We start from the raw sequence: 26,734 nt of genomic DNA on the forward strand, positions 1-26,734 counted from the left end.
GAAATCCTTCAAGAGTAATTGGATTCCTCCAAACAACCTGTCCCCCAGCCCCACAGACCGCCCTTCACGAAGTTCCCCTTTTTTTACGCAGTGCCAGGCCGAGATGGTCCAATAACAATGATGCCCTGGGTTTCATTCCCATTCCACCGCCGTCAGGAAGACCCCCCTGAAGTCTAACTTCAGCTGTAGCCCCCACTTCCGGCCCTTGGTGGGGCGGCCCCCGCCGGCTTGGGGGCGGAGGCTGAGGCGAGAGGGAGGAGGCTGAGGCGAGAGGGCGGGGCTGCAGCCCTACGCCCGCCCCGGTTCGCTCTCGCGGGCGGACCCAGCGGCGGAAGTGGCGCCATCGGCAGATTGCCTTCCGCTCTGAGGCGCTGCCGGGGCCGCGGACCCGGACTGCGCCTGGGGCAGGAAGAGCCGGGGCGGCGGCTGACATGGAGCAGGTGGGTCCAGGAGAGGTCACTGGGGCCGGGTGGGGGCACGAGGGCTGTGTCTTGCCAGCGGATCCCGCCTCCCAGCCTGTTGTCCGCTCTTAGTTCCGTCCGACCCTCCCCACACCCCCGCGTCCCAGGTTCCGCCCCCTTCCTCTGCTCGGCCTCGCTCCGCCCCGCGCGGGGTTCTGGGGTCTTCGGCGCTGACCCTCGCGACCCCGCCCACCCGAGAGGGCCCGGGGGGAGGCGTCCCAGATCGCTTTCTAAACCCTGCCTCTTCACTCTGAGGGGAGAGGCGGGGGGACGGTGTCTGGGTGTTAAGGGGCCGGGGATGGTCGTGGGGAGGGCTCAGGGTCTGAGAAGGAGCAGGAAAATGTCTACACTTTCCGGTGGGTTTGCGTCTGGCTGTCATCCGGTCTCCCCCAACTTCCTTTGGAAACGGCAGTGGATGACTTCTTAGTTGACGTCAAAAGGGCCCTGTACACTCACTTTTGAGTTCTCAGAGGTGCATAACACCAGTGACACTCATTCCTAATTGACATCACTGACACAGGCCCCCGTTTTTGACTTCCTCCGCGTCAGCGTCCCCTTATTTTCTTCCCACTGTTCTGACAGTAGAAGTACTGTTTCACGGTCTCCTCTCCCGCCCAGCCCCCACTCTGTACACTGAATCTGGACGGACTCATGTACTCCCGTGGCTTCAGCTTTCGCCACCTGAATAGCCGAATCGCGCCCAGATCTGCGTCTTCAGCTCAGCCCCTCCCTGGAGCCCCAGACCCGGCCATCCGGCGACCGGTGGGACAGCTCCTGTTCAGCTGGAGCTTGCTGTGTCTAAACTTGACCTGGTCTTTTCCGCTGCAGACTCAGCCTTCCTCTGCCACTCCATCCCAGCGAGAAACCTGGGAATCTTCTTATTCTTCCTCCTCTCCCTCAATTCCCATTTCTAAGAGGTGGCCTAGTCTGGTTGACTTCCTGAACATGCTTCAGACCTGCTCTTGCACCTGCATCTCTTCTGTTCCCACCTTGTTGATGTGTTTCTCACCAGGATGACTGCGGTGGCTTCCCAGCAACTTCCAGTCATGGCTGCCTGCATCCCAGTCTCCAAACTGTAACTCTTGTAATCCTTTTAAAACACATCTAATAGTGTCACTTCCTTGCTTAAGGCTTCTCATCGCCTGTGGGAGAGGCTGAGTCCCTACCACAATATACAGAGCTCTCTAGGATCTGACCTCTTCCCTGCCAGTGTCCTTTGTGCACCCTAAGGTCCGATAATCTGCACTGCAGGATGTGTTTGCCTCCCCTTGCTGTTTCGTGTCTCTGTGCCTTTGCACACACCAGCCCTCTGCCTGGAAAGCCCCTTCTCCTCTTTCTGCTGAGCTCCTTTGTACTTGTCCTTCAGTGGTCTGCTCAGGCAGCACCACCTCTGGATTGACTCCCCCACCCCCAAGACTAAATATCGCCCCTCAGTGTCCCTGCAGCACCCTGTCCATAATAACCTAGTGGTTGAGAATACAGACTCCTGAACCAGACTTCCTGTGTTCTTATACTGTTTTGTGGCCTTGAGGAAGTCAGTGTCTCAGTTTCCTCATTTGTAAAATGGAGATGTAAGGTGCCTACCTCATAGAGTTGTTGTGGGGATTCAATGAAATAACGTATGTATAGTGCTTAAAACTGTGAGCACATGAGGGCTCAATACATAAATGTCAGCTCTTATTGTTTATTTAAGGACAATGTAGAGCAGTAGTTATAACGTTTAATTTCATAAGTTGTTTGAGGACTTGATGCAGTTTACTTCTCATTCTGTCCCAGAGCCCCAAATCCTGGCTTTTTGTCAATAAATAAAATTCTGGGATGGAGGGCGTTGGGGGCAGGATCTGGATTTATCGAGTGAGGAGTTAAGAGTGAAAAAGACCAGGACTTGATGTCCGTCTGCTCAGGAAATGAAGCTGGACATGGGTGAATGTTACATGGCAAGCATTAGTTCTAGAAAAATGTACATGGCGCTCTGGGAACCCCAGAGAGAGAAAAGCCAAGGATGGCTTCCCAGAGGAGCTGACAGTTAGTGAGGGGCCTTAGAGTGAGAGGATGAGTTTACCAGAGGGAGGCAGAGACCGGGGTGGGCTCAGAGAATGGAGAGCTGGGTCTTCTGAAGAGAGCTCTTGTGGAGGGAGGGGGGGTGAGGGGGGCAGGAGGGCAGAGGCAGCCGCCTCTGCCGAGGCTGGGGATTCCTTTCCTCTCTTGGCCATGAGGAAGTGTCTCCTTGGGTTAGGAGCCGCCGGGACCATACCCTGGGGAGGTGTGGAGGCCTGGAACCTGGTATTTCGGGGCAGGCCCCCTGGGGTGGGGCCAGCACGCAGGCCTGTGGGCTGGGCCTGTGCTTTAGACCAGAGTGTGGGCCTTTGTTCGTACCGTTTCGCCTGCCTGGAATGCCTCTCCTCCCTGCTGCAGCTCATAGACCCGGATTCTTCAAGCCCGGTCAATGCTCCTCCTCTCTGTGGCTTTCCCCACCTCACCCCGTCCAGCCTGGGTCAGATGCTCCCTTCTCTGGGAGCCCTTGGTCTTTTGTTTGTTCCCCCTGAAAGTGCTGATCACAGTGTGGCACCATGTGTTTCTCTGTCAGCCTCCCTCCGCAGACCCGGAGCCCCTGACTGTCCCCAGGCATGGGCACAGTGTCTGGCACGCTGCAGGCTCTCAGCTCCTGTGCTGCATAAACTGAGCTCTTGCACACTTAGCTTTGTTTGGGGAGGGGGTGCGGGTGAGACCCAAAGTCCTGTACATTTGACAGCTCATGCTTGTTCCATTGGGTGGTAGAGATGGGTGAACCCATTTTGCAGATGGGGAAGCTGAGGCTCAGGGGAGGTAGAGTCAGGGTCACCCTGCAGGGACTTCAAGGTCTCCTGACTCCAGGTCCACCGCTGTCTTCCAGAAACTGTCTCAGGGTCCCAGCCCCCAAAAGGGCAGCTGCCACATCGGTGGGGCAAGGACACATCTCATCTAGCCAGTTGTGTATCCCTCTGAACTTTTTCTGGCTGAGAAGAGGCCGATCCTGGCTGTTGTCGGTCAGGGCTTGTGCTGGGAGGAGTCTGTGCTGAACACTCCCGCCCCACCGAGGGGGCCTTCCCTTGAGTGGGCTGGTAGAACTGAGATCTCTCCCGGAAAATGACTGGCCCTTTCCAGACTGACCTTGAGAACTTGACCTCATCAGCTGCAAGTTTTACCCAACAGCAGTACCGGGTAGGCTGGCGCCTGACTCACCAGCGCCTAAATAGGCCAGGGGTCTTGGAATCACAGAGCTGGGGCATCCCCGACATTTACTGGGGCTGGGCATGTGGAGGGGGCGGGGGGTGCTGAGTGGATCTGTTTGTTAGGGTTTTCTAGTGAACTCTGCCCTCAGAACCTCCTGGGCTGGGGGTGAGAGTACAGCGATGAATGTAGTTTCTGTTTTGGCTTGACTCTTTCCTTTGCACTTCCCCAAAAAGAAAGGAGAAATGGAGCCTGGCTTATTTGTCACTGCCTCCATGTCCTCCTCTCTTTAAACTCCTGCTTCTCCAGGGAACTTCCTAAACCCTCTGTCGGTAGGGCAGGGGCCTGTAAGCTGACTGTGCCAGGGCTGATGGCACGGGCCGTCAATTACAGTAGAGCCTACCGTGTGCCATCCTGGGTCAGCGCCCTGAGGCCAGGGCCTATCCTTCCATCCAGCAGTACTGATGGCACACGCAGTTTGGGCAAAGTGCTGTGCCGTGTGTGCCGGGCCCAGGGCCCTGCCTGTCACACTGTACCCATGGCCCCTAGTAGTAGTAGTAGCTACCGGTAATTAAGCACAGACACTTTGCAGGTGTTATTTCTAATCCTTCCAGTAGCTCTGTGAAGTGGGCACTATACTATCCCCCTTTTACAGATGAGGAGACTGAGGTTCAGAGAGACTCAGTGATTTGGTCAACGTCACACAGCCTAATAAAGAATGACCTTGGCTTTGACTCCAGGTCTGCTGACCAACCCCCAAACCCGAGCCCTTTCCCCTATTCCAGGGTGGGCATTACGGATCCACAGACCAAGTAACTTACTAGACATGTACCATGGCCACACTCTGTGACCTGGGTCTCAAGCGCTCAAGGAGAGGTGACTGAGGCTCGAGTGTAGCTGTGTGAAAAGTGGATGCTGATCCCGAGTCCTGAGATCCGGGCTTGGGGAAGCCTGGAGGGTGAGGGTGAGCTTTGCCCAGGAGGAGACATTTGAACTGGTCTCTGAAGAGTTGGAGTTCTCCCCCAGGGACAGGAGATCGGTCCAGAATGAGGAATCGGGGGGTGCAGGCACAGAAGGGAGACCAGCCGGCCGTGGGGTGTCCCCGCAGCCACCAGTGGTCAGGAGAGTACTTGGGGAGGGGTGTGAGCCCCATAGCGAGAGAGGAGAGCTGGGGTCTTGCCACGGGAGCCATCCCTCCTCCTTGACCTTTGCTGTCAAGGAGTTGAACTCAGCCCCAGTCGGCTCAGGAAAGGGGAGGGGAGGGGAGCATCCACCGTGCCTGAGGTTGCCCGGGAAACCAGTTCCCCTTGCCTGCTGGTGAAGGGGTGCCTGGACTCTGGGCAGGCGAGACACCAGCAGAGGGCGGAGTCCAGCTCTAGGAGAGGCAGGCGGTCTGGACGGGGAGGGGCTGGGCCTTCAGGGCTGGGCATGAGTGTGTACTTGTGCACCTGTGTACGTGCTGCAGTAGGAAAGGGTGTAAATAGTTGTTCAACACATTTCCTGAATATTTACTGTGAGCTTGGTACCGTGCTGGGTACTAGACACGAAGCATTGAGCAGAACACGGGGAGTTACTGCTCTCATGAAGCTGGCATTCCAGTGGGAGAAGACAGACGAGTAAACATATGATATGTTTGGGGGATAAGTGCTGTGAATAATAAATAATAAAGCAGGGTAAGTGGGTGGGGGGGCTGAGTAGAGAGTTCAGGGAAAGCTCCTCCAAAGGGACTTTTACAGCAAGACCAGAATGGAGGGCGGGAACACTGCAGAGACCTGGGGGGAGGAGCTCTAAACCAAGAATAGCAGGTGCAAGGGCCCTGGGGTAGGAGCACGCTTGCTGTGTCCAAGCAACAGAGAAGGACCAGTGTGGCTGGAACAGAGGGTTCAAGGGGCAGAGGCCAGGGGAAGAGGGGTTTGTAGGCCAGGGTGGGGACATTTTGCCTTTACTCTGGCTGAGCTGGAAGCTGTTGGAGGTTTCAGGCATTGGGGAGGTGTGGTCTGACTTTTACCAGGATCCCTCTGCTGCTGTGCTGAGAACAGACTTGGGACAGGGACAAGGAGGTGTCAGGAAGCTGTAGCAGGTGAGAGACGGTGGCTTGGGCAGTGTGCTGGTGGTGGTAGTGGTGAGCAGTGGGCAATGCCGGCCGGATTTTGAAGAAAGAACCAGCAGGATTTGCTGATGGTTTGGATGTGAAGGGGAGGACACTGGGCTCTCCACAGGCCTTGGCTGGGTGGCCATTAAGCTCTTTGGGGTCTTGGGACACCCCATTCCCTGGTCAGCAGAGGCTCTGGAGGCAGCTACATTCGGGTTTATGGGTCCCAGCCCAGCACAGGGGGAGCCATGTGCCTGTGGGGTCAGCTCTGCCCCGTCCTGGCTGGGGGACTACAGGCAGGCCTCTCCGAGCCTCAGTCTCCTCCGTCCCGTCTCATCCCTGCAGCTTCTGGTGGGCGTGTGATGCACAAAGAGGAGGATGTCTGCAGGGTACCCGTGTGGGCCACTGCCAGCCCGGGTTTGTTTCTTGTGCACTGGCCCGTCTGCATGGTCCGCAGGCCTGTCTGTCCTACTTCCCTGAACCAGCTCCCTCCCAGGCTGGCCAGCGACAGGACATGGGCCAAGGCCAACCTCTTCCCACCTAGAGCCTCTGCCTCCCACCCATCTGTGGATTCTCCATTAACCTGGGCATTAACAGGGGCGGCTTGACCCAGAACAACCCCAGCCCTGGCCTGAAGCCCTCTCCCGGGGGCAGTCAGGGCCCAAGACTGTGTCTTCCTGTAAAGAAGAGGCAGGGATATCATCCTCACTGACCCTTACGTAGCAATCACTGTGTCAAGGACTGTTCTAGGCCGTTACATTTAATAAGTCGCTTAATCCTCACCATACCTGTAATAAGTAGCCGCTGCTGTCATCCCCATGTTACAGAGGAGAAAACTGAGAGTTTCAATGACTAGTGAGGTGGGAATCCAGGGTTTGAACCTTCTCCTGGCTTGGAGTCCAGTTCTTTCCGGCTTCACTGATTCCTCCTGATTTGTATGGAGTTAGCGACCCCACTGGGAAGCCCCCATGGCCAGTGTAGGGCCAGTGCTTCATTTCCTGAGGAATGCAGAACAGGGGAGGTGTTGAGAGCCTCTGTCCGCTGGGCCTCAGGAGAGGGTTTGGAGAAGCCCCACTGCCCAGAAATGTGGATCATTTCTGGATATAGATGAGACTTGTTCCCCCTGCCCCAGGTCACAGAGCACAGCTCTGTGGAACAAACTCTGGCTGGAACTTGTACAGTTTGGCCCAGCCCTCTGTAGGAGGTTGGGAGGTGGGAAAGGGCGAGGAGACCCGGAGGTGGCAGTGGTGGCGGTGGCTAACATCTGTTGAGCACTTACTCTGTGGTGCCAGGCACTGTTCTCTGCACTTCCCATGTGTGGCTGTCTCCTTCGACAGGTATTCCCAGTTTGCAGATGCAGCCTGTGAGGCTTGCACTGTGAGGAAGTGGCGTTGTTCACATTGCAGACTCGCCTGGGCCAGGAAAGGCCGGCCAGGAGCTGCAGGCAGCTGGGGTGCTGAGCTGCAGAGAGCTGGCTGGAGCTTCTGGCCTGGGTGTGACAGAGGGCTGGCAGGGACCCCGTCTGTGCCCCTGTCACCTAAGAACTGGGGAAATCAGGACCTGGGGGGTGTGAGAGAGGGGGGACAGGAGCTTGCAACTGCAGTGGGGCCGGGCACCAGTGAGGGGTAGCCTCAGAGATGAGTCCTGGCACTCATGCGAGCCAGGGCAGCCCCCACCTCCTGCCCCCACCCCAACCTGGGAATTCACCTTTGGCTGGAGCTGGAATAACTTGGCCCTTTCTATATCTAGATGAGGAAATCCGGACAGAAGACTTAGAGAGGTTGCTCTCGAGAGCTCAGATTTGAACTCAGGCCTTAGGGGGTGATTTTATTACATGTCACTGTGACCCCCCCACACACACACTTAATTTCCCTCTCACCTGAACGGCCTTGCCAGCTGCTTGTTCCATCTCAACCACCACTGCCCAAGCACCTGGCATACTTCCTTTTGACACTTACGTAAGTGCCAGCCCTAGGAGGTAGCCATTGTTGCCTTTTTCATCGTGGTAAAATATACACAGCATAACATTTACCATTTTAACCATTTTTAAGCGTACAATTTGTGGCATTAAGTATATTATTATTGCCTTTATTTAATGCAACTGAAGAAACCAAGTCTCAGAATGGTTATATTTGCCCCAGATGGCACAGCCAGTAAGGGCAGGCTGAGATCTGAACCCTGACTTCAGAGTCCGGTCCTCAGTTCCATGGTATCAGCTGCTGCTGTTGTCTGCCCTGAGTCCAGGACCCCACCCAAGAGCTCCTACTGCAATCTGCTCGTCCTAGCGTTTCCTGGGGCGAGAAGGCGGCCAGCGAGGGGGCGTGAGGGCCCGTGCCCACCCTTCCCCTTTGCCTCAGGAGTTTCCCACTGTGCCCAGACCTGACTCGCCTACTCCTCCCTACCCCTCTTTCCCTTCCAGCCTAGGACGATAAACTCCTATTTCCTCCCTCCCTGCCACTCTCCCGAGGCCTTACAGCTCGGGTTCCGCACACGCACACTGAGTGTCACGTCTGAAGCCATCCCAGGCAGACTCCTTCACGCCACCTGTGCTCTTCTACTCCCGACACCTCTGAAGGCGCTCCGGAGGGGTGGTGACAGCAGGCGGTGGGCTTGGCAGGGGGTGCTGCTCCCAGGGGCTGGGTGGCAGCCCTGCTGTCTCCCTCCAGCCGCACCACACTCTTGCTGCCTCCTGTCCTCAGGAGGGTGGGTGCGGCGGGCGGAGGCCAGGCCTAGCTGTTCCACTGGCAGCTGCCACCTTCCCCCTCCAGGGCCAGGGGGCCAGAGAACAAGTGTTTTGAGGACTGCTAAGGGCAGTTCCAGGCCAAGATGGTTTCATCTCTTAGACTGGCAGGCGGTCTCACAGAGCTCAAAGGCCTTTTGAAGTCGTCTGAATGAGCAGTTTTTGGACAGCACCCAAGGAGGCGCCCTGGGTGACCCTGGAGTTTGAGGAAAGGCTGACCAGTGGGGCGCTCTGTGGCCGCCTTCTGTGGCAGGACCCATAGCAGTCCTGTTTTATCTGTTTTACATATTGAGGTTCCAAGTAAGGTTTTATTTTTTTAGAAGTTTCTCTTGCTTAAAAAAGGGATTTAAAAAAAACCACGGACTTTTTTCCCAGATAGAGAAATGGAGTCTTAGTGAGACGGACTTGCCCGGAGTTACTCGGGATTAGCAGCTGCCTCAGGACCAGGATGCAGGCCCCAACCCCTTACCGGTGCTTGTTCTACTCGACAGGCTCTCGCTTATTTGGACTCTGAGCTGCTTCGTGGGGGAGGGTGATGCAGATCCCCCTCCCTCTGCCTCCTGGACACCCTCGCCTCCCGCACACCCTTGCGTCTGCAGCTCTCCCGGGCTCCCCAGCACCTCTGCTCTCAGCCCCCGTCTGTCTCTCTCACTTCAACAGGGATGTCTGAGTGTGTGAGTGTTGGTGCTATTGCCACTCCGAGTGCGTCTCACACCCAAGCTGCTGCCTCCCAAGTCCTGTCCCCTGGAGGGAGGGAGAAAGCCAGGGGGAAAGACAGACAGACGCGGGAGCAGACTGGGCGGAGAGAAGCCACAGTGCCCTGCAGTGAGATAGGGAAGAGGGAGAGAGACAGGGTGAAGGCAGATAGAGAAGAGCAGGAGAGAGAGAAATGTGAGAAAAAACTGGAGAAAGAGAGAGAGACTGATCTGATGGGGTGGAGAGCAAGACTCATAGATAGGAGAGAGATGGAGGGGAAGACCCAAAGAGGGGGCAAAATAAAGATAGACATGGGAGCGGGTGGCAGAGACAGAGGAAAGATAGAAAGGCAGTTTGTGGGAGAGACTGGAAAGAGGAGAGGTGGAGACAGGTCTGGCAGGAGACAAGAGGCTGTTAGAGACAAGGAAAGGTCACCCGCCCCGGAGCTGCAGCCCCATCACAGTGAGGGATGCGCAGTGTGCAGTCTGGCATCAGGTCCAGCTGATGGATGTTGAGGGGTCCCATTGCCAGCGCCCTAACACATCCCCTCTTCTGACTGCCTCCTTCCAGAGCTGGGCCCAGCTTTCCTTCAATACCCTCCAGATGAGCTTGTCATGGGGACCCCAAGAGTGTGGTATTGGGGGGTGGCCTTGGGCTGGTGCCTCTGCTGAGAACAGTCAGCTCCTGTCCATTGGGGCTTGTGCAGAGGCAGAGGGATGGCCTCTGCCATCCTCCTCCCGGCCACAGACTGGGGGCTTGTTTTGGACTTAGTAGATCAAGGGCACTGCGGAAGGTAGTAGACAGCGAAGTTATGGAGGGGACAGCAGATCAGGAGGGGAGATAGGTTAGATCTTGCCTTCCCGGGATCAGGGACAAACATCTAGGGCTCCCCTGCCACTAGCCCCCAAACCTGCCCCCCAGAGCAGGCATGTGAGAAGACTCAGGGAGACTCGTGACCGACTCCCAGAAGCTCAGACCCCACCATGCTGAGTCACCTCTTCTCTGGATCTAGACTGAACCTTTCCTTCCCTCGCCCAGGGGACAGGGCCTCTTAGGGCCCCTTGCCAGCACATTGGTGGAGCAGATACTTAGGCCTGGGGGCTGCATGGCAGGGAGGGAGTGCTCTGGGGCCCCTTTTGTCTCTAGGGTTCATGAGAATTTCAGCCCCATGGTTGCACAGGCAGTTAAGGGGTAGATAAGTCCATTCACCTCTCTGGTTCTCTCATCTGTGGAATAGGAGGAACTGTCCTGCCCTGTGTGGGCATGAAACGTGGGCACAGTGTTGTATGGGCAGGGGAGCTCTGGGTTAACCTTAGGTGGTGACTGGTTCTTATTCTCTTTAGGGTTCGCCCTGGTCCTCTCTGCTGTGTAGCATGGAGCTGAGGGCCAGGAGACCCTCTGGATCATCCATTTATTCAGCAATCAATTATTCGGTACCTATTAGGTACCAGGCATTGTGCCAGGCACTGGGAGACAGCAGCAACCAAGTCAGGTGAAGGCCCTGCCCCCATGGAGTTTGCAGAACAGTCAACAAGATCATTTCAGAGAGTGATGGCTTCACTGAAGAAAGTAAAGCCCTGTAACATAACGTGACACTGTGACTGGGGACAGGAGGGTGGCAGGGTCTGAGGAGAGGGCTTTCGAGCTGCCAGTTGAAAGGACTGGGAAGAGCATTCCATGCAGTGGGGAGAGCTAGGTCCAAGGCCCCGAGGCTGGATTGGGCTGCCACATGTAGGGACCTAAAGGAAGACCAGGGTGACGGTGGGAGTGAGACGGGGGCAGGCCTCTGGAGAGGAGCTGTAAGAGGAGCTGGGCAGGGCCACACCCTGCAGGGCCCAGACAGAGGGCATGGTGAGGAGGGTGCTGTTATCCTAAGACTGCTGGGGAGCCTTCGGATGGTTGTAAGCGGAGAGTGGCAGGATCTAATTTATGTTTTGAAAGTTCTCTCTGGCTGTTTTGTGGATGATTTTATATTGTTGCAGGATGAGAGAGGCAGCCTGGAGATGCACCCGTTAGGAGCACATTGTAGCTGTCCAGTCAGAGAAGATGGTGGTCGGGCTTGAGGTGGGGGTGAGGGTGATACCGAACCTCTTAATCTCAAGTTCGTGTGCCCGATGCCCAGCAAGCCAAACACTGAGACATCGGTGCTTGGAGATGAGAAAGGTTCATTTGAATTGGCCAAAACGAGTAGGTGGGAGCCTGGGTTCGCTCATATCCGCCTCCCCAAGAACAGAAAGCAGGGGGGTTTTATAGAGCTAAGGGACTTGGCAGGAGGGGCTTCAGGGAAACAAAGGGGTCACTCCTGATAAGCCTCTGGGCAATCTGACTTCTGGGCTTCAACAGCTGCTGAGGGCTGCCCATCGGTGATCTCGGCCATCCCGTGATCACAACCTCCCCGAAGGCATTCTCTTTCTCCTGCAAAACAGGCTCACAAATCCTGGAGACCCCCGAGTCACCCCTCAAGTGAAACAGGAAAAACAGCAAATTGGTTTAATATCTACAGTACCCCTCAAGATACCCGGTTTAGGGCCGGCCCCGTGGCTTAGCGGTTGAGTGCGCTTGCTCCGCTACTGGTGGCCCGGGTTCGGATCCCGGGCGCGCACCGACGCACCGCTTCTCCGGCCATGCTGAGGCCGCGTCCCACATACAGCAACTGGCAGGATGTGCAACTCTGACATACAACTATCTGCTGGGGCTTTGGGGAAAAAAAAAAAAGGAGGAGGACTGGCATGGATGTTAGCTCAGGGCTGATCTTCCTCACAAAAAAAAAAGGGGGGGGGTGGAGCTAGAGAGAAGGGACCAAGATGTCCTCCCTCCATACCCGCTGTCCCAGTGCAGAGCACTCAGAGACACAGCTCTGGGAAGTCCCTCCCAGTTGCCATGGCTTAGTGGGTGGGAGGGTAGGGCTGGCTGCTGGGAGGGAATGTGGCTTTGTGCTTGGAAAACAAAGAACAGAGCTTGGGGCCCTCATCTCCTGGGGGTGTGGGCAGGCCAAGAGGCTGTTGACAAGACCAGAGGCTGAACCACGCACGGGGCAGGGCTTGGCAGGAGCAGGCTGTGCCCCTAGGCATCGGGGAGGACCCCAGAGACTTCTGAGGGTGAACCATGCGGCCGCTGGGCTTTGCAGGGGGCTGGTGAGGAAGGAGGACAGAGAGAGGGATCCTCAAACCCTCTAGCCTGGAAGTCAGGCCGCTGGAGAGAATTTGGGCGGAGAGGTCCCTGGGCTGTGGGGTTGGGTCAGGAAGAGGGGGCAGATATGTTTGGGAGCAAATGGGGTCCCTGAGGGCAGTGTGTGAAGGGATGAAGGAGGTTACCAGGACCTCTAGGCCCCTGACAGGCAGGACCTGACCCAGCTGCCCCACCTCCCCCCCAGCCTTGCCGCTGAGGCTCTGCCCTCCCTGCCCTGAGGTGGGGGCCCACCAGGATGAACAAACCATCCGGGGAGCCTGCCCGCGACTTGGAGTGCAGCCTGCCAGCCGTGGCCTCCCTTGGCTTGTCACTGTCTGGCAGCCAGAGCCTCTCAACGCACCTCCTCCCGCCACCTCCTGAGAAGCGCCGGGCCATCTCTGATGTCCGCCGCACCTTCTGTCTCTTTGTCACCTTCGACCTGCTCTTCATCTCCCTGCTCTGGATCATTGAGCTGAATGTGAGTGGGGCCAAGGCTGGGGGCACAAGCTGTGTTGGGGGCTCACCTGGGCCTCAGTTCGTCCATCTGCCATGGGAGGGTTGCCTCTCTGATGGGGTTCATTTCCGGGTAAAATGAGGAATAGGCTGATAAGAACAGCTGTTTTCATCTTCCAGAGAAGGAAATGGAGCTGGGAGGGGTTGAGTCAGTTGTCTGAGGTCTCTCCGCACCTAGGTGAAGGAGGCAGTTTGAACCCAGAGGCTCTGGCTCCAGAGTTCACTCTTGACCTCTGCGCCTTAGTGCCCCCTAGTGGACACTCTTGAGAAGGGAGGAGAGAGCCCAACAGGCTCTGGTTGAGCTATTGAAAGCTTTGTCTTCTTTCTGCCCTACTTTGCTCTCTGGCTCAATTCATTCATTTACTCATTCATTCATTCAGCAAACATTTTTTGAGCCCCTGCTGTGTCTCAGGCACTGTGCTAAAGCAGAGGGTACACTGGGGAGCAAACCAGTAAAAACTCCCAGTTCCCAGTGGCTCCCAGCACACTCCTCCAGTGCGCCTGTTTGGCCTCTCCGGATTTGGTAAGATGCCACCTAGCAGCCTGGAGCTGCCTCTCAGTGCAGGGTCTCTGCCCCTCCCCCAGTGCAGTGCTTGTCTGGGTGGCGGTGGGCCTGATCTCCAGGCGCTGGCAGGGCGGAGCAGGACCTGACCACAGAGGAGTAGGGCATCCCAGGCTCGGTCCTGTCCCAGCTCCTCTTCTGTGTTAACTCTGTGACCTCAGCAAGAGACTCAGCCTTTCTGAGCCTCCCCTCATTTTCCTCCTGCAAAGTGGGTCAGAGTTCTGGATGGCAGGTGCCCTTCCTTGAAGTCTCAAGCTCAGGTGACAGGAAGACAATGACTTTGGTAGAAGTGAGGAGTTTGGAGAAGGGGCTGGTTTAGAAGTGAAGAGGATAAGTTTGATTCTGGGCATGTTGAGCTGGAGGGCAAGGCAGGGCTCTGAGGGTGACTGTCCTTTGTGTGCAGAGATGAGCTGGCACTTCAGCGGGATGAGCCACAGGCACAGGGGACCTTAGGGACCATCTTACCGATGAAAAAGCCGAGGCCAAGCAAGGTTCAGGCCCCTTTAAAGAGCTGAGGTCTTAGGCAATCGTCCTTTGGAAAGTCCCATCCAACATCAAAGCAAGCACTAAAATTCACCCATATCCTGCATTCAGTAGAGATTTTCTTGCCAAAAAAGAGCTGAAAAAATTTTGATAATTTTCCTTTTGAAATTATCTGGCTGTATTGTCTGTAATAGCTCAGCAGTCATCATGCGTCCTTGGGAATTGTTGCAAAGTGAGAAAATCTAACCTTCAAATTATTGTCAAACGTAATGAAAAGTTTCAGAATGCTAGATTTAACAATTAGTAGAGTTAGCATAATGTTTCCCTTGGTAGACATTTAATTAAAATTTTATTAATTTTCAATTTTGTGGTTCTAATTTCGTATTTTGGAACACATATGTTTTCAGTTCTCTCACAGACTGTGTGTCGCCCAGTGGGTACAAGGACCCTAGCGGGGTTATAAGACCCGCATGAGGTCTTACAGCCAGAGACTGGCACAGCCGGGGCTGGAACCCGGCTCTCCTGAGTCCTGGTGCAGTCAGCACAGGCGGGCACCCAGGTGGAGGGAGAGCTCTCTGTAAAGAGAGAAGGACAGAGGACAGAGCTCTGAATGACAGCGACTGTTAGGGGTGGGAGGGGCTGTAGAGCCCAGGAGGGAACAATCTGAGGAGTAAGAGAAGGGCCAGGCTGGGCTGGGCTCCGTGTCAGGCTAGGGGCAGGGGGCATCAGACTCCCAAGGGTATTCTTGAGGAAGATGCACGAGGTGGGGACATGCAGGGGGTTGGAGTGTCAAGGGGGGAGGGGCCTGTCCAGACTGCTGGCTCCTGCTCTGAGCATCAGAATAACCTGGGAGCTTTATAAAGATTCCAGATGCTCAGCTCAGCCTGAGATTCAGACTGTGGCCTGAACATCAGTGTCTTTAACAAGCCCTTCCCCTCCAAACTTTGGATCATCTGCCAGAGATCAGAAGCCCCAGTCTAGGTGGTTGTGAAGGGTCTTCCCATCAGGGCTCTTGGGCTTCATTCCCCTGAGTCCCCTCGTGTCCTCCCTTCTCCAGGGGGCTGCTGCCTAGTCCTGTCACCCCATTCTTCCTGAGGACTCAGGCTACAGTCTGCCTCTGTGTCCATCCAGACCCCTCATTCCCCAGCCAAGGTCTCAGGGGTCCCATTGAAAGTGTGGGTGGCTGGGGCAGGGATGGGGCAAGGACAAGTCTGCTCACTCTCCACGCCATCCTCTCCAGCAGCATGATGGATTTTGCCCATTAAGCATAAACCTAATCAATTAGATTTGCCACCTGGGGCTCTGTCTGACACCACTGCCCACTGCCCCCATCGCCCCAGATGGATGGTTGGCTGGGAAGATGGAGCACTATAGTGGTGGGAGGGAGATGAAATTATGTGAGAGGCAGGCTCCAGTACCCTGTCTGGCAGCCCTACCTGCCTGCTTGTGGCCCATCGCCTCCCCTGCACAGCCCCGAGACCCCCAAGTCTACCCCTTCCTCTGCAGTGTGCCCACGAGTATCCGTGCTTGAGCCCAGCCCTGCCTGTCTGGGGTATTAGTGTTGGGGTCTTGTGCTGAGCTCTCTTGGTGCTTTGGGGGCCTCCTTTGGTGGTGGCTTAGCATTTACAGCCTCTCCCCCAGATTCCACCCTCCCCCTATCTTCTCCCCATTCCCAGAGGTGAGGGGCAGCCCCGGGGACCTGGTTCTGCTTGCAGAGCTGTTCATATCTCCCTCTTCCAGACCAACACAGGTATCCGGAAGAACCTGGAGCAGGAGATCATCCACTACAACTTTAAAACTTCCTTCTTTGACATCTTTGTGAGTGGCCTTAGAGGATCCTGGGGGCCCTGGGGGCAGGGACATGACTCTGGCTGTGTTCTCTTCTTAATGCAACACACATCCTAATCTGATCAGGAAGACTTGGCTCCCATCTTCAGTCTTCAAAAGGTTCCTAAATGAGGCCTCACCTTCAGAGAGTCTCAAGTGGGAGGGGGAAGACAAGACCGCTGTCCAAGAAGGTCACAAAGAAACCCTGACTCAGCGGTTCTCTCCCAAGGCGTGCACACCATGTGGAGGGAACGTGGGGGAGCAGGACTGGAGGGGGGCGTGGGGCATTGGCTGACCTGTGACCTCCCGCCCTGCACCCCCTCCAGGTCCTGGCCTTCTTCCGCTTCTCGGGGCTGCTCCTGGGCTACGCTGTGCTGCGGCTCCGGCACTGGTGGGTGATTGCGGTAAGATGCCACTTTTCTGGCAGCTCCCGGGCCCTGGCAGGACTGGTGCAAGGGAGGGGACGGAGGAGGACTCACTCCCCAGCCTCGGTTTTCTCTATCTCCCTCCTTCCCTCCCCTGGGCAGGTTACCACGCTGGTGTCCAGTGCATTCCTCATTGTCAAGGTCATTCTCTCTGAGGTCAGTGGCTCAGGGTCTGGCTGGTCTGGTGGGTATCTGGCCTGAGGGATGGGCTTCTCCTAAGAAGGGACCATTTTTCTGATTTTGGGTGTCTACCCCTGTTGTCAGGGTTGGGGTGGGGGAGAATCCTGTCCTTTGATATTTCTAAGGAATCATCTTCGCTGTATTCCCCCACTTGCCCTGCTGCAACCCCAAGAACAGAAAGTTCTTCCTCAGTTTATCCTGCTGCAGAATTCATTAATCCCTCTGAGAGGCGTGTGCCCCAGAGGGTCCCCAAGCATCTGGTACCAGGAGTGGGGTGTATGCTGGAATTGGTACCCCAGGAGGGGGCTCTGGGTTTGGGGTGGCCCCCTGCCATGGAGCTCAGCCCCCTCCCTCCACAGCTGCTCAGCAAAGGGGCATTCGGCTACCTGCTCCCCATCGTCTCCTTTGTCCTTGCCTGGTTGGAGACCTGGTTCCTTGACTTCAAAGTCCTACCCCAGGAGGCCGAAGAGGAGCGATGTGAGTGCTGGGGGTAAGGGGTGCAGTGAGGGTCATCCCAGCCCCAAGAGAGGAGAGTTTCAGGCATACGAGGCAGTTCTGAACTATCTTGCCAACTCTGAGCAGCCTCCAAGAGCCTAAGGGTGAGCCGGGGGTGGGGGGCAGGGGGTGCTGGCTGCTAAGGTGTGAGTGTCCTCGGTCTGGGACAATGCCTGCCCATGTCTGCTCCCTCAGGGTATCTTGCTGCCCAGGCTGCTGTCGCCCGCGGACCCCTACTCTTCTCCGGTGCTCTGTCCGAGGGCCAGTTCTATTCACCTCCAGAATCCTTTGCAGGTGAGGGTGGTGGGTGGGGGAACTGCCTTCAGGGAGGAGCTCTATGAGGAGTGGAAGAGGCTGGGTCTGTTCTTTCTATTCCTTCTATCAGCTCCCTAGGGAAAGCCAGCAGCCCTCTCCCACACACACTTCTATGCCCCCACATCCTTGCACTTATACCTAAATCCCACTACCTCCCCACTCTCTCCCCACCCCTTCCCATTGTCATCTGCGCTCGCTCTCTGCAGGTTCTGATGATGAATCAGAGGATGAAGTTGTCGGGAAGAAAAGCTTCTCTGCCCAGGTATTTGGCTGCCACCCCCACCCTACCTCTGGGGGGCACCCCGGAGAAGGGCCAGTGCTGGGCTCAGCCAGGGCGGGCAGGGGCTTCCTAGCAGAGGGTAGGCCTCAGGCAACCTGAATGCCAGTCAGTGTCTGTCTGAGTCTCTGCCCTACCATCAGTCAGGCGCACTGGTCTGCTTCATGCCAAGGACCCAGTGAGGAACAACCATAGCCCCTGACCCCAGGAACCCCGCAGGGCCCAGGAGACCAGCCCACACCCCATGTCTGGCTGGGTCAGGCTTCTGTAAGAGGTGTGTGGAGTGTCTAGAGAAAGACAGGGCCACAAACAAGGTGGGGTGCAGGCCCCAGGCTGACCCCTTCCTGCCTCCCATCCCTGGCCAGGAATGGGAATACATCCGCCAGGGGAAGGAGGCCACAGCACTGGTGGACCAGATCTTGGCCCAGGAGGAGAACTGGAAGTTCGAGAAGAATAATGTAAGAGACCTCTATCCCACCTGACCTGCCCATGCATGCTGGGAGTTTTCCCTCCCTTTTCTGAGGCCTGAGAAATAAGCCCAAGGATTGCATGGGTTGGAACCATATTCCTGCCCCAAGAGAGAGGGCTGGGCCCTGGGGTTGGCCGAGATTGGATGTTCCCACTGCCCCTCCCCCTGCTACTCGCCCCCACCATCCTCACCTCCCTGCTGCTCTGCTCCCTTGGCTCCTGCTTTGAAGGGGAAGCCAGGCTTCTGCCCTGTGTCTGGTGTTTTCTTTCATGATCAAAACATTATCTAAAAGGATGGCAGAGAGCTTGAAAAATAGAAGGGAAACATCCTCAGCCCTTTCTCTGGCCAGTTCCTCTGGCAGCGCTTGTCGGCCTGGAGACACAGTTCTTCGTGGTTGCAGCTCCAGCTGTGCTCCTGTCTTTTAACTTGATATCACAAAGCTTTCTCTCCTTGTTGCTGGACATTTGTCAAAACCACTGTTTTTTAACAGCTGCTCAAATATCCCCAAACTCCTGGAGTTTTCTACCCTGAGCTGTTAAAAACGTGCCCTGCCTGTCACCAATTCTTGTGCCACCAGCCCACCGCCCCATGCCCTGCCCCTGCCCTCCACCCACCTCCCTGCTACCCCTCTGTCCCTGCCACAGGAATATGGGGACACTGTGTACACCATCGAGATTCCCTTTCATGGCAAGACATTCATCCTGAAGGTGGGTGAAGGAAGCAGGTTTCCTGGAGCCTCCTGGTCTGTCTGGGACTCCAGGAAGGGGCTGAGGGGCCCTCTGGCAGGTTTCTCCCCACCAAGAGGAAAGGGCTGGTGTTCCCAAGCACATCTGGCACCATCCAGCCCTCTGCCTGCCCTGCCCCAGACTTTCCTGCCCTGCCCTGCGGAGCTGGTGTACCAGGAGGTGATCCTGCAGCCCGAGAGGATGGTGCTGTGGAACAAGACAGTGACTGCCTGCCAGGTGAGCCGAGCCAGGGGGCCCGGCTTGGCCACCTCTCAGGGTAGAAACAGAGTGACATGGTGGGTCAGGGCAGTCATGCCCCAGCATGACCAGTTACCCCCAGGGGACCGGGGTCATGTCACTGAAGTGCTCTGTGCTTCAGCTTCCCCATCTGTAAAGTGGGGATGATGGTGATAGTGCCTCCTGGAAAGGGTAGGGGCGATGGAAAGAGGGAGTGCCCATAGAACGCCCAGCCCAAGGCCCATGAACGGACAAGGCTCTTAGTAAAGAGACCTGAGCAGACAGCAGGCCTGCGGGTCTCCTGAGGTGCTGGGACCCTGTCCCTGGGGTTTTCCTGGGCTGGGCTGCACCTTGTCTCCCCTGATGGCCCGCAGATCCTACAGCGAGTAGAAGACAACACCCTCGTCTCCTACGATGTGTCTGCGGGGGCCGCGGGCGGTGTGGTCTCCCCAAGGTGAGTACCCAGCACGCCCCCTCCTCTCAGGCAGTCCTTTTGCCCTTGGATCTTGGGCTTGGCGCCCCCAATCTAATCCTCCCTCCCCCAGGGACTTTGTGAATGTCCGACGCATCGAGCGGCGCAGAGACCGATACCTGTCATCAGGCATCGCCACCACCCACTGCACCAAGCCCCCAACACACAAATACGTCAGGTGAGCCTTGCCTTGCCCAGGGTCATCCCCGCCGGCCCCTCCCCTGGTGGCTGTGAGGACAGGGCAGGGTACAGTATGTCCATCTGGGCACTGTCTCCTGCTGAGGCTGCCTTCCTGTCCCGGCCCCTAATCCTGCTAATCTGCTGCTCTGTCTGCTGGAGACTGGGGGATGGTGGCTGGAGCCACACCACCCAAGCCAGAAGGCAGTGCCAGGGGTAGACCGTGGGTAGGGACCAGTTGGGGAAGAGGGCTGGGAGCCATGTGGTCATGCTGGTCTGGGCAACCTGAGCAGGAGGCTCTGAGTTCTGGAGCTTCATCTTCCTGCCTGAGGAGAGTCGAGTCCCCTTTCATCCCCCTCCCCCTGTCCCTGCTGCCCTGCCTTTCTCCCGGAGCGCTCCGAAGTCCCACCAAAGGAAGAGGGGTTAGTTTTCCTGCTGTCTGTTCCGGGGCATCCTCCAGTTCTGCTGTCTAATCTTAGACTCCAGTGCTGTAGGCGGCCTCCCTCCAGATAGCCCTCTCTTCCCCATCCTTCCTGGGGTTCCACAGAGAGCACCACTACAGACTTGCTGGGTGATGGGCAAGCTCATTTCCTCTCTGAGTGCCAACTTCCTTATCTATGGAGTGGGCTTAAGAGTGCTCAGTGGAGCTGTGTGTGGGTTAAATGGCAAGGGGTTGTGAACCATACAGCCCAGTTCCTGACCACCTCCTGAGAAGGTGCCCCCTCCTGGAGCCCATTAGCACTGCACTGCTCCCTGAGTTGGGCAGGACTGAGAAGTGTCTGCCCAATCCACCCCCTCACAGCCTAGAGTCCCTGAAGAGAGTGGATGAAAGCTGAGAAGGTGGTGAGCTCCCTGCCACTGGGGGTGTGCAAACATCAGCAGACTGTTGGAGGATTTGAGCATCATGTAGTGGGTGGAGGTGGAGGGCTGTGGCCTCTGGGACACCTGTTCTGGGTCCTGCTCAGGCAGCGTAGCACTTGCTAGACCAGCAGCTCCCTTCCCTCTTCCACCCCAGTCCAAGATGAGCCAAGAATGGGGGAGGGAGGTCAAGGGCCTTTCCTGGCTCAAAGGTCCCCTCCCCAATGGCGCCTCTTTCCTTAGGGGAGAGAATGGTCCTGGGGGCTTCATCGTGCTCAAGTCGGCCAGTAACCCCCGAGTCTGCACCTTCATCTGGATCCTTAATACAGATCTCAAGGTAGGGGTGCTGGGGCTGTTGAGGCAGACTCGGTGGAGTGGAGGGGGCTCTGCTATGTGACATTGGGGGCTCCCTGCCCTGCTGAGGGCCTCCCCTACTCTCCGCCTCCTTTCTTACTCTAAAATTGGGACAGGGTCCAGATGGTCTTCCCTGAGTTGCTGGAGGGCCTGTGCCTCCCCTTTCTTACCTCTGACTCCTGAGGCCCCAGAAGGGTGGCTGGCTGCCAATCCAGCCCCTCCCGGGTCTGTTTGCCTGGCTGGTGCCAAGACCCAGGCACAGCATGTTCCTCTTGCCAGGAGTGAGGGCGAGAGGGTGTCCTAGGCTGCATTCCAGAGCTGCACCTGCGTTTTGGTTAGAGCACCCCCTGCTGGTGCCAGTTGTTGAGGGGGAGCCCCTGCTGAGGACAAGCCTTCCTGGAGCCTCATCCTGCCTTCCCCCAGGGCCGCCTGCCCCGGTACCTCATCCACCAGAGCCTTGCAGCCACCATGTTTGAATTTGCCTTCCACCTGCGGCAGCGCATCGGAGAGCTGGGGGTCCGGGCATAACCATGCCCCCTCGCCACCCTGCGGGCCAGGGTCCTGTCGCCACAGCCTCCAGAGTCAGAGACAGGGGCCAGTTGGGTTTCCTGCTGCCCACAGAGGACCTGGCCTCACGCAGTGGGAAGAGGAAGTTTCCTCCCGTGGCAGCATCTTGGTCCCAAGCCACCACCCTCCACCACGCTCTGCTGTGCCTGGGACCCATGGCCGCGAGCAGGTTGTAGGGTCAAGCATCTGGACACTGGGGCTCTGCCGCTGAGGCGAGTGGGGTCTGTCCTGCTGATGTTTACATGGCATCCCTGCCTCCTGGGGGAGGAGATCCGCTGTCTCCTCCCTAGCCAGGGGCAGGGTCTGGAATGGGAGCCTCAGACTTGGTGGAGGAGGGCCAGGGTCCTGAGCAGGACGGAGGTAAGGGCAGGCTGTCACCAGTGTTAAGGTGCAGGAGCCCCTTCATCTCCTGCTCTCTCATCACGGTTTTTTAGGATTATTTAAAGGGTCTGGGACCTTTTTCCACATGCACTTGTTTGGGGGCAGGTGAGGATGGTGGGTGTTGGCAGTAAACCTCTGCCTCTCCCAGGTTCTCTCCCCTCCCCCCAAGGGCCTCCTTGGGGACCTTTGTAATTTGAGCCAATTAAAAAAAAAGAAGAAAGCAACTCTTGCAGCCTGGCCTCCTAAGGGGAGAGGAGGGCGGCACCATGGAGGTGGGGAAGGAGTGAGCCCCCACCGCAGCTGACACCTCACATGCCCTCTCACACCCTCCCTCACCCTTCCTAAGCCCACAGGAGGGCGGAGCCAGTGAGGACCCAGTTCCTGGAACACCCCCCACACACATACTTCTCTGAATGGTTCGACTGGCCAGATGACTGGTCAGAGGAAAATGCCCCGCCCCCCTGCCAGGCCTCCAGTGAGGGAAGGTCAGGTTAAGGTCTCCAGGATTCAGGGGAAGTAGGAGAGACCTAACAGCACCCACAGCAGGCCTTGATTGTGCCTGGGGCCGCAAGACTGAATGGCCTGGAGGTAGGGCCTGGGCTTCCAGTTCCCTGAGGCACCTGTGAGATCTCGGCCTCTCAGGCTCCACTTGCTAACCCCTCTGTCCCATCACACCACTAGGGGCAGCAGAGAGTCAGATCTCAAGGAGGGCCGGGGTAGTGCTGGGCCACCAGCACACGTGCCCCCCTCCCTCCCTGCCAGGCTTCCAAAGGAGCCAACTTGCTTAGAGCCAGGGGTGTCCCATCTTGGTCCTGGCTAGGTGTGTGACCCTGGGCAAATCTATTTCTCAGCCTCCATTTCCTACTTGGTAAAAATGAGGCTCAGTAGTCATAGGGCTGTTGTAAGATGCAAAGAAAGCAAGACTCAGGCATGGTGTCTCAGTAATCACCGGTATGCAGTTCTGCCCCAGGTGGGTGTCCTGACTAGCTGCTGGAGCTCTGCTTTCCCCACAAGGTCCTCATCTCAGCTCCTGTCACCGCCTCTGCTGCTGCCCTTTGCTTTGTCCACTTGGTGATGCCCTCATTCCTCCTCCCCCTGTGCCCACCACCCTGTGTGCCAGCTTCTTGCACCATGAGTTGCTACTCGTGGCCGCTGGGCTGTCCCAGCTGCCATCCTGCCATCCTGTCCCCCGTGAAAGAGCTGGGCTCCTCCTAGGTGGCACATTGCAGCTGGCAGGTCCCAGAGCTCTTCTGGTCAGGCCATTGTGACCAGAAGGTGGGGAAAATGACAAGGAGCAAGGACTGACCCATGGTCACACAGCCTATTTATGGCTGACGTGGGGCCAGAGCCAGATTTTGTAACTCTACCACTCATCAGAGCCCCTGGATCCCTAGCTCACCCCATTTCACTCCACTTGGGGGGGTCGGGGTAGAGCTGGGGGCCACCTCCTGCGCCTGCTCCCTCCACCCTCGCTGGCTCCACCTGGAGACCACGTCTCTGACCACCGGCCGTGGGAAAGGTGAACACCTGGCAGAGGTTTGTGCCCAGGGGCCCACATTTGGAATTAATTTCCAGAACCCTTGCTGGTGTGGTGGTGGCGGTCAGGGACCAAGTCTTTGAGGACAGACACCTGAGGACGTGGTGGCACTGTCCCTGTCGACAGGCATGACCCAGAGATGTGCCCTTGAGCCCTGGCAGACCTGATGGCCTGGTGCAGAGCCCAGAGGGGGCCTCAGTTCCCACTGTTTCCTGCTCTGTTTACAGACAAGCTGCCACCCTCCCTGGGTGAGGGCGAAGGGGTGGGGCAGAGGGCAAGTGCCAAGGTGGCACGAGGCTGGGCATGTGCCTGGTCTCAGCCAGTGTCTAAGGAGTGTCAGACACCTGGAGGTGTCACTCTGAGGACCCTCGCCCCCACTGGAGCATCTTGATCTCTTCAGAAGCTGACCTCTGACCTGGGGGTAGCCCAAGTCCAGGTACCCCAACCCCCACCCTGGGCCCAGAGTCCTGCATCAGTGAGTCTTGGCTCTGCTTATAGCATATGACGCCAGAGGGGCTGAAAATAGCCCCTGGAGGAGGGGGAGGAGGGGGCTATTTAAAGGGCCTGGGAGGAGCAGAGCCAAGAGGGAGTGAGCAGTGACCATGGCCACCTCAGAGCTGAGCTGCCAGGTGTCCGAGGAGAACTGCGAGCGCAGAGAGGCCTTCTGGGCTGAATGGAAGGATCTGACACTGTCCACACGGCCTGAGGAGGGGTGAGTGCTGGCCAGCTAGGGGTCCCTCCTCTCATCCCCTAGAGCATCCTCCCTGAGCCTTATGAGGCCAGAGCACAAAGCCCTGGAGAAGTTTCTGGGGGTGGGGGCAAGGAGAGTGCCCACTGGGAAGAGTGAAGTGGAGTCACCCCTCCTGCGCCCCATGTCCTGGCAGCCCCAGGGAGCCCCCTGCCCAGCCCCAGCCCTGGTCAGTGACTGGAGGGCTACAGGTCTCAGGAGCTCAGTGTCGCCCTCCCCTCTCCTTCCCAGTTGCTCCTTGCATGAGGAGGATACCCAGCGGCATGAGACCTACCACCGGCAGGGGCAGTGCCAGGCACTGGTGCAGTGTTCCCCGTGGTTGGTGATGCGTATGGGCATCCTCGGCCGCGGGCTGCAAGAGTACCAGCTGCCCTACCAGCGGGTGCTGCCACTGCCCATCTTCACCCCCACCAAGGTGGGCACCAAGGAGGAGCGCGAGGATACTCCCCTCCAGCTGCAGGAGCTGCTGGCAATGGAGACAGCCTTGGGTGGCCAGTGTGTGGACCGCCAGGATGTGGCCGAGATCACCAAGCAGCTGCCCCCTGTGGTGCCTGTCAGCAAGCCCGGCGCCCTTCATCGCTCCCTGTCCCGCTCCATGTCCCAGGAAGCACAGAGAGGCTGAGGGGGACTGTGACTTGGGCTCCACCGTGCCCGCCCTGGGCTGGGCCCTTCCTGGCTAGGACCACGGAGGAGAGCTGCTGGCCATGGATGCTTTGTAGTTTGCCCAGAGTTGGGGGCTAGGGGAGGAGGGAGCCAGAGGCCAGAATGCCTGGGTCCCCTGAGTTCCCAAAGGGAGGGGAGCAAAGATGGGGGGCACTAAGGGTGGAGAGCTGGGGGCCAGTACAGCCGAGTTCCCCCAGCCCAGGAGAAGGGACACAAGATACTGGTGAGGGCAAGAGGTCCCTTCTTGAGAGGAGTGACCCTGGTCCAGTTTTCAGCTTCAGAGAAGGACAAAGACAAGTGTAGGGGGATCTGGAATGCTCTGGGAAGGAGGCTTGGAGAAGACCGGAGGGAGGGGGACGTGAAGAGGGCAGAGGCAGGGTGGAGCCCCCAGCACCCTCTGTTAGTGCTGCAATAAATGCTCAATTATGTTCCAGAGTTTTGTTTCTTTCCTTGTGGTTGTGGGGGCCAGCCCAGTGGTGTCCCCCATGCTCACTTCTGGGAACAGGTCCTGCATCTGAGCTAAATATGGCAGAGCTAGTGGGTACGCCCCATGTTTGGCAGGGCGGGCAGGACGGAGCTGGAAACAGGGTAGCTGTCTGTTCAGTGCCCCTTCCATACCCTGACTCTGCTGCACAGTCCTGGCCTCCGTGTCCAGCCCCCTGGCACTGGGCAGTGCCCCACAGACCAGCTGGCATCCAGGGTTTGTTTAAATAATCTCATGGAGAATATGGAGGGGGCTGGCACCAGGACTGTCCTTGGCTGTGCCTTGGTGTGGATGGGGTCAGTGGCCCCAAGGCTGACCTACCTCTCAGTTCTGAATCCAGACAGAATCAATCCTTGGCTGGGATCAGGTGGTCCACCCTCCCTGCCCTCAGAGTCAGGGTGGGTTGTTGGGTGTGTGTGTGGGGGGGTCAGGTTCCTGTCTATGACCCCTGCAGCTGTTGTGGTGACTCATGTCCCAACCTGGCTGCCTGTCTCCCAACAAGGAGAGACTTTCCCCTTGGGACAAGGTGGGGGCGGGGGCACAGAGGAGGCCAGGGACCCACCTCGGTAGGGGCTGGTAGCCCACCCAGGGCAAAGGAGCAGTGGACTGACCTCGAGGGGTCCCACTCCAGGAAGACCATGGAGATGGTCCTGCAGAATCCACTTCCCATTTGGAGGGGAGATCCTGGCATCTTGACAGCCTGGTACCCGGAGCAGCGCCAAGCAAGACCTGCAGGCCTGGCCTGGCTTGCTCCCCCAGAGAGGCTGGAGTGTGGGCTGGAAGAGGAGAGGGGTCCAAGACCCAGACTGGCAGGACCCCAAATCTCTTGGCGTCCGACGGTCCGGACCGCGCCCCCTAGTGGTCCTGACAGGCTGGAGAATGCGCCCCGCGCCCTCTCTCCTTCGGCGGGGTGCCGCGCCCCCGACGTGGCGGGAACGTCCCGAGCCTTCCGCCCTTGGCAGCCCCCAGATAAGCGGCTCGGAGCCCGCAGGGCCCACAAAGGAGGCCCGGCTGTTCCGTCCGCTAAGTGCATTAGCCCCCTCTCCTCCCTTATCGCTGCTGCCATCCGACGGGCGGGGCGAGCTCCGCTCCGGGGCCCCGGGGCGACCGTGGCGGAGGCCGGAACGGACTGTCCTTTCAGAGGTTGGGGGGGGGGCGCGGGACGGGGAGGTAGGAAAAGACTAAAAAGAGGCCTGGAGGAGGGGCGGAGGGCAGTTGGGGTGATCTTATTAAGGAAGAGGGGGATGTTGGACAAGGTGTCCCAGAGGAAGGGGAGACTTGCGGGGGACTGGGCCCTTGCGGGAGGGCGCCGGGAGGTGGACTGGGGAAAGGGCTAATTCGAACCCTGGCAAAAGAGAAGGGATAGGATGCCGGGCAGAAGGGTGAATGGCTGGGCGAGCTGGAGAAGAGCGACGGGAGGAGCTGGGGACTGGCGGGGCCGGTATCTAAGGATTATGGGGGAGGAAGCCGAGACAGGGGGCGCGAAAGCAGGACTTAGAGCAGGGCAGGTGAAGCAAAGGATGGAGAGCAGCGGGAGCAAGTGTGGAGCGGGGGCGGGAACAGATGTGCCCGCGGCTGCCCCCCCCCCCCCCGCCCCGTGTGTCTGCTGCTCGGACAC

General features: G+C 57.8%; 2 protein-coding genes across 4 annotated transcripts; both read left to right on the forward strand.

The window, feature by feature from the left end:
* The first annotated feature begins 321 nt into the window (after nucleotides 1–321).
* Nucleotides 322–21,928, forward strand: STARD3 (StAR related lipid transfer domain containing 3). Of its 3 annotated transcripts, XM_087441094.1 has the most exons (16): nucleotides 364–440; nucleotides 10,543–10,691; nucleotides 12,573–12,845; nucleotides 15,666–15,743; nucleotides 16,079–16,156; nucleotides 16,280–16,333; nucleotides 16,717–16,834; nucleotides 17,048–17,146; nucleotides 17,374–17,429; nucleotides 17,810–17,902; nucleotides 18,558–18,620; nucleotides 18,780–18,875; nucleotides 19,250–19,329; nucleotides 19,421–19,525; nucleotides 20,626–20,719; nucleotides 21,160–21,928. In XM_087441094.1, the coding sequence occupies exons 3-16, from the start codon at nucleotides 12,624–12,626 to the stop codon at nucleotides 21,262–21,264; spliced, it is 1,341 nt and encodes a 446-aa protein (XP_087297220.1). In that variant the 5' UTR covers nucleotides 364–440; nucleotides 10,543–10,691; nucleotides 12,573–12,623; the 3' UTR covers nucleotides 21,265–21,928. The 3 variants fall into 3 exon arrangements, with proteins under 3 accessions (XP_004434627.1, XP_087297221.1, XP_087297220.1); XM_004434570.3 differs by lacking the exon at nucleotides 10,543–10,691 and having other exon boundaries at nucleotides 322–440; XM_087441095.1 differs by lacking the exons at nucleotides 10,543–10,691; nucleotides 21,160–21,928 and adding an exon at nucleotides 21,016–21,153 and having other exon boundaries at nucleotides 322–440.
* Nucleotides 21,929–22,114: 186 nt separating this feature from the next.
* Nucleotides 22,115–25,060, forward strand: TCAP (titin-cap). Its single transcript, XM_004434569.3, has 2 exons — nucleotides 22,115–23,933; nucleotides 24,201–25,060. Exons 1-2 carry the CDS (start codon nucleotides 23,824–23,826, stop codon nucleotides 24,589–24,591), a joined length of 501 nt encoding a protein of 166 aa, XP_004434626.1. The 5' UTR covers nucleotides 22,115–23,823; the 3' UTR covers nucleotides 24,592–25,060.
* Nucleotides 25,061–26,734: the final 1,674 nt, after the last annotated feature.

Source organism: Ceratotherium simum, chromosome 16, assembly GCF_057802395.1.
Source record: "Ceratotherium simum simum isolate JZ-2026a chromosome 16, ASM5780239v1, whole genome shotgun sequence".
NCBI lineage: Eukaryota > Metazoa > Chordata > Mammalia > Perissodactyla > Rhinocerotidae > Ceratotherium > Ceratotherium simum.

Coding starts and splice junctions, on each gene's coding strand:
- STARD3 (XM_004434570.3), top strand. CDS start 12,624: ATGAACAAACCATCCGGGGAGCCTGCCCGCGACTTGGAGTGCAGCCTG. Junction 17,903..18,557: donor GGAAGTTCGAGAAGAATAAT/GTAAGAGACCTC, acceptor TCCCTGCCACAG/GAATATGGGGACACTGTGTA. Junction 20,720..21,159: donor TCCTTAATACAGATCTCAAG/GTAGGGGTGCTG, acceptor GCCTTCCCCCAG/GGCCGCCTGCCCCGGTACCT.
- TCAP (XM_004434569.3), top strand. CDS start 23,824: ATGGCCACCTCAGAGCTGAGCTGCCAGGTGTCCGAGGAGAACTGCGAG. Junction 23,934..24,200: donor TCCACACGGCCTGAGGAGGG/GTGAGTGCTGGC, acceptor TCTCCTTCCCAG/TTGCTCCTTGCATGAGGAGG.